Source organism: Myxocyprinus asiaticus, chromosome 32 (genome assembly GCF_019703515.2).
Source record: "Myxocyprinus asiaticus isolate MX2 ecotype Aquarium Trade chromosome 32, UBuf_Myxa_2, whole genome shotgun sequence".
NCBI lineage: Eukaryota > Metazoa > Chordata > Actinopteri > Cypriniformes > Catostomidae > Myxocyprinus > Myxocyprinus asiaticus.
The window spans coordinates 44,121,126-44,127,107 of record NC_059375.1 but is presented as its reverse complement, the minus strand read 5'-3'; the positions used below and the strand labels follow the sequence as shown (position 1 = coordinate 44,127,107).

Below are 5,982 nucleotides of genomic sequence, written 5' to 3'. Positions count from 1 at the left end.
GAAGAAGCGTCCAATCCGTGAGGTGCCCAGCAGGGTGCAGGAGATCTGGGAAGAGTTTCTTGCACCTGGAGCTCAGAGTGCCATCAACGTCGACTCCAAGAGTTACGAAAAAACCACACGGAACGTGAAAGATCCCGGACGCTACGCTTTCGAAGACGCTCAGGTCTGATCACACCCCTCCAGTATTTCTGGTCTGTTTTGGGTTTTGATGAATAATTTGCAACTTGAATATTTCACGTAACTGTTTGTTATTCATCCGTCAGGAGCACATCTACAAACTCATGAAGAGTGACTCTTACAGTCGCTTCATCAGATCCAGTGCCTACCAGGAGATGCTGCAGGCCAAGAAAAAGGTGAAACGACTGGAAACGGCGATCTAACCGCTGTTGCGCTCGCATCACACAACTGCAGCTGCACTCTAAACACACACATTTCCTCTCAGAGACTTCCAGACATTCCTGGTCTTGAACCTCTCAATGTCTGATGTGTATTGCACTTAAAACTGGAACTTTGTCAGTGTGCAAAAGTGCTAATAATATCAACCCGGCACATTTGAAAGATATTAGGCACTTGTCGTGAGTAAAATAGATTCACATGTAAAAATGTATATTCTAATTAGTTTTGTACAGTTACACCTGTGAAATAATCAATACTTTCAGATGGACAGAAATTGGCTTTTTTGATGTTTTCTGCTGCTCAGGGTCAGAAATGAACGTTTTTATTACAGGGCAACATATGTTCTGGGATCTGATTTATATGTGTACATTTTTAACATTAATGAGGGCATTTAAAAATATATACATATATGATTTGACAAATAAATAGAGGTAATTCAACCTACATTTTGAATTTCTGTGGCTGCACCATTTTCTGAATGATTTTTTCCACCCATGTAAGTATTATTTTGACTTGTTTTTTTTTAGATAATCCCGACCCTAAATGGCACATTAAATGAAATGTAATTGGTCGCTTTACATGTCAGTCAGATGGTCTCTTCCTGTCTCAGTGGGCGGGACTTGATACTGAAATCAGATGGGTTTATAGATGTCATTTCTCTTCAGTTCTGTCACCATTCTGTTTTTCACACTTTAGTTGTTCATTTGTTTATCACCTTCTTTGCTGTACGTCTGTTTAAATTAACGACAGCTTTTTCCCCATCACATCTCTTGTTCTGTTGTTCGTTCTTGTATTTCTCTTTGTGTTCAGTTTTTATTCTGTGCTTTCAATTTTGTTTTGAAGTTATAAAACAGGAAAAGCCAAAGCTGATTTTTGTGGTAAGTCTGACAGACGTTTTGATTTTGTGCAGAGATCCGTATGGAAAACTCAATTTTTCAATGTCTGGTTTGTGCACCTGGTTTTAGTAATATACTCGTGTGTGTGTGTGTGTGTGTTGGGGTCTTTTCAGATTTTATCAACCGGTGTTAGTGTATTTGTTTTGCTTAGATTTGTCTTAAAGGAATATTCCGGGTTCAATACAAGTTCGAAAGCATTTGTGTCAGTGTTGAATTCTTTAATTTAAAAAAATCACAAATGTGTGTTCCAGTGAGACACTTACAATGGAAGTCAATGGGGTCAATAATCTGTAAACATTAAAATACTCACTGTTTCAAAAGTATAGACACAAGACATAAACAATATGTGTGTTAACATGATTTTACTGTGATTACAATCACTTACTAACAGCATCTGTGGAAAGTTAGAGACAATTTTACAACTTGGTTACAATGATGATGTAATGTCAACAAACCCTAAAACCCAACAACTTTACAGCTCAAATAATACACGAGTTTTAACAGAAGAATTCATGTGTTTTTATAAAATTATAAGCGTCACATTTCTGTGTTTAAACTCTCCAAAAATGGACCCCATTGACTTCCATTGTAAGTGTGTCACTGGAACACAGATTTTTACCATATAGTGACAAAAGTTTACGTTTAAAACGTTAAAGTCTCCGTATATGTAAGTCAGGCATATGAGGTATCATTTGAAAGATTAGAATCTGAACTTACCTGGAGATACCATCACTTCTGCATTTATGTTACTTAAAATAACAAAATAAGGCCTTAAATCATTCGCATTGAAAATTAGCGCCCCCTAGAGGTAATGGGGTAGAAATATTTATATAAAATTTTCACATAGCACATAAATGGACAAGTCATATATCAAATGAAAGCTCTCATTCTCAGGAATGTGACTGTATAGTTTATTTTGTTGCACTAATACCACAGTTCAAAAGATTTTCAAAAGAATCACAAAGTGAAGTATGATTTCTGTAAGTCATCAAATACAAACGTCTCTTTTATGCACTGATAACTGCTGCTGTAAGCACCAAATAGCTAAAAACTTTATATCTGCTTTTATTTTAAGAAGTTCTTTAAAAATTGAGCCATTGTTTACTTGTCTGTGAGCTTGCTTGTGTGAATAATCCAATGTTAATATCTTGACGTCCACAACAAAATATGCAGTCCCGCAGGAAAAGCATGCAAAACAAATCATCAGAAATATGCGTTTTGACTATTGATGATAAATTGTTGTATATCATCGCAAGAGGCCGAGATATTCAATGAAATAATGAGGGTGGTGCTTGAACTGAAAATTAGACTGAATGTCTATGGACGAGCACATCTGTGAGGGATAAAATGTGTTAGAGCGCCACCTACATTTCAGATCTGTATATTGTGATGGAATCTGATAGAGGAAAAATATTTTATCTAGTGCTTTCTGCCATCTAGTGGAATAAAATGAGACTATTCAAAGTGATGTAGAGTGAACAGAACCAGAATTACATATTATTTATGAATAATCAGAGACTTTTTTTCTGAAAAATTAGACCAATTTTTTGCAATTAGTCCACAGTATGTGTGAATGGTGAGCTTTTAAATTTCAGCATGAAAAACTGCGGGCAGCAGCCCAGAAATGCACCAGAGTTTCAAAGGTATAGTTCACACAAAAATGAAAAATCTGTCATCATTTACTCACCTTCATTTTGTTCTAAACCAGAATGATGATCATTGACTTCAGTAGAAAAAGTTTCAGTTAATAATGACTATTATATGGCTTTATAAGACATAGTATCATTATAGTAGTCAATATGACTTTTTATTTATTTATTTATTTTTGTCTTGTTTTTGATCCTGTCATTGTATGAAAAAAGCTGTGTAAAGATTTTTCAAAAATTCCCATTATGTATTCCACGAAAAAGAAAACTATAAAACATACAGGTTTGGAACAAAATTAGGGCAAGTTAATGAGAACGGAATTGTCATTTTTTGTTGAAATATTCCTTCAATGAAACATATCACTATGACTAATCACATGATTCTGTTCCATATGAATGTATAATATGAGAAATAACAGAAATAAAACATCATAATAAAACAAACCAAACCTCTAGAGATGATCAGTTAGTCGTGTCCAGCGTCCAAACAGCTTACAGATAAATGATGACTTCTGAAAGTCAAATTATTTAGATTGTCGTTTTGCTGTTAAATGGTCATTTCATGGTTGTTTCTGTGCCTTTGATCAACGCTGAACATTCACTCTCTCTCTTTTGTGGATTTTTTTTTTCTTCACAGAAAAGCAAGAATCTTTTCTAGCATCTGAATGACAGGTGAGACTTTAAATAAATACAGTAATAGACTGTTTTGAATAATTAACCCTTTAAGCTTGGATGGAAAGTTCTCAAAGAGTAAAATACAACCAGTCTATTTGTTTTACTCACAGACAAAAATATAGCGAGTAATAGCTAAGTATATGTCTTTGACAATTATGTTGGTGTTGCTTATAACTTCACGAAAATTAAAAGGAACATAAAATATCACATATCATTATTTAGAGGAGTCCACACACAAGATAATCAGATGCACAGATCATTAGATAATCCACATGAAGCACAATGTTACATATGGCCACCAGGAGATGGCGCCAAATACATGACACAGACTCAATGATGACTCAAATGACACAGAATGAAACTCATTCTGTGAAATCTCATTACTAAAATCATGTCTGCATGCTATGCAAACCTTTAGTCATTGTTGTGTTTGCATGTGTAATTAGTTCTTATGTACAATTATTATGTTTTATTTGTTTGGAGAGGCTTTTGGACACGATAAATTATATTTCTAATGTTATAACTTTTGATTGCTTTGTCGTATCAACAAAAAAAAATTCTCAGATACAGTTGACATGATTGGGAACAAATCAAAAGTAGATTTTCGGAGCCACCTTATTTACACCCAGAGATATATAATGTAAAATCAGAAAAATAAGAAAAAAGTAAGTTTTGTTGGAGTTATAAGCCTTTAATTTTGGGTATGCCACTGAAACAGGAAATCTTTAAAAACACATTCAGAGCTTAAAGGGTTAAACAACACCACAAAATTCTAGGATTGTTTTTTATTTTAGTAATGAGGTCTATTTTATGCAAGTAAATCAAACTCATTTTTTTTTACATTGATTTGATAATGCGTGCACTAGAAGGTTCATGTTTTGATATTTTTGTCTTGTTTTCTAGTAATATTATTTCTGAAGCATAATGTATAGATTTATGTCTGTTTTAATGCCAAATGAGAGAAAAAAAAAAGGAAAAATACTTCCGGAACCAAAGCTGCTGAAAAAAAGAGTGTGGTCGCTGTTATTAATGGAGTTTGATTGGGGTTTTATGTTTTTCTTTTTCAGCTTCTGTTGAGGCTCCGTTACAGCTCATCTGTACATTCATCTATTTACTGCTCACTGTTCTAAACATCAGACCAGTTGAGCGCTCACTGCATGTCCCGGGAGCAGAGGTATTTTTCCTTTTCAACATTTCTCCCCCCCAATCACCTCTTTTATGTGATGTCGATTCATTCTGGACTTTACGGACTTGAATTTGCAAAAGTTTTTCAGAAAAGCCATTTCTACTGAACATCAGTCGACTTCCTGAGTTTCAGCTGCCCATTGCCAACTGAACACAAAGCAAATATTTAAGCCGTCTCCAAATTGTAATGTATAATGTTTGTTGGAATATAAACTTTCATTGTATGAAAGCACTATACATATATTACGGTTGATTTGCCGTTAGCACAGATAACGTCCCTCTGGAATGAGCGCTTTGATGTCGAGATGCGGTTTCTCACCTCTTACATTTATTTTTATTTTTATACTTTAAGAACTTCATTTGTTTTCTGTATGTTTTGTAAATTTGTGCATAAATCCTGGATAATCAGCATGTTTTCTGATGAAGCCAAAGTGCATATGATAAACAATAACAGATGGATCAGAATGTTTATCACCCTCTATAAACATGTAAACACACACAGAGTGAAAAACGATGACTGTTTGGTTGAGTGATAATGTATAGATGGGTAGTGAGGTTTAAATATTAATGTATAGATGGATATATGTACAGAGGTTAATTTATGGACAGTCATGTATAGATTTAATCATGTATGAACAGTAAGGTATGGATGAAAAAGTATAGTGGGTAATATACTGTATGGATACTTATAGCACACACTTTTGACATTTAATTGCATGCAGGATATGAATTTTAGATACAGTGCATTCAGAAAGTATTCAGACCCCTACATTTTTTGCACATTTTGTTACGTTGCAGCCTTATGCTAAATGCTTTAAATTATTATTTTTCACATCAATCTGCACTCCATACCCCATACTGACAAAGCAAAAACCAGATTTTTGATAACTTTGCAAATGTATTAAAGAAAAAACTGAAAGTATTCAGACCCTTAACTCAGTACTTAGTTGAAGCACCTTTGGCAGCGATTACAGCCTCAAGTCTTTTTGGGTATGACAAGCTTTGCACACCTGGATTTGGGGATTTTCTGCCATTCTTCTCTGCAGATCTGTCAGGTTGGATGGGGAGCGTCGGTGCACAGCCATTTTCAGGTCTCTCCAGAGATGTTTGATTGGGTTCAAGTTCGGGCTCTGGCTGGGCCACTCAAGGACATTCACAGAGTTGTCCCTAAGCCACTCTTGCGT

General features: G+C 34.8%; 1 protein-coding gene across 2 annotated transcripts in view; it reads left to right on the top strand.

Moving 5' to 3' along the window:
- rgs7b (regulator of G protein signaling 7b) overlaps positions 1-5,655 on the top strand; it is a 95,488-nt gene extending 89,833 nt beyond the window's left edge. Inside the window, exons 15-18 of one of the 2 annotated variants that reach the window (XM_051667908.1) lie at positions 1-163; positions 264-353; positions 3,576-3,610; positions 4,681-5,655. The exon at positions 1-163 is cut by the window's left edge and continues 24 nt beyond it. In XM_051667908.1, the coding sequence (XP_051523868.1) occupies positions 1-163; positions 264-353; positions 3,576-3,596 (274 nt within the window). In that variant the 3' untranslated portion in view covers positions 3,597-3,610; positions 4,681-5,655. Of the gene's footprint in view, positions 164-263; positions 850-3,575; positions 3,611-4,680 lie in introns of those variants that run through there. The other variant, XM_051667907.1, reaches the window with a different exon arrangement.
- The last annotated feature ends 327 nt before the right edge of the window (positions 5,656-5,982 follow it).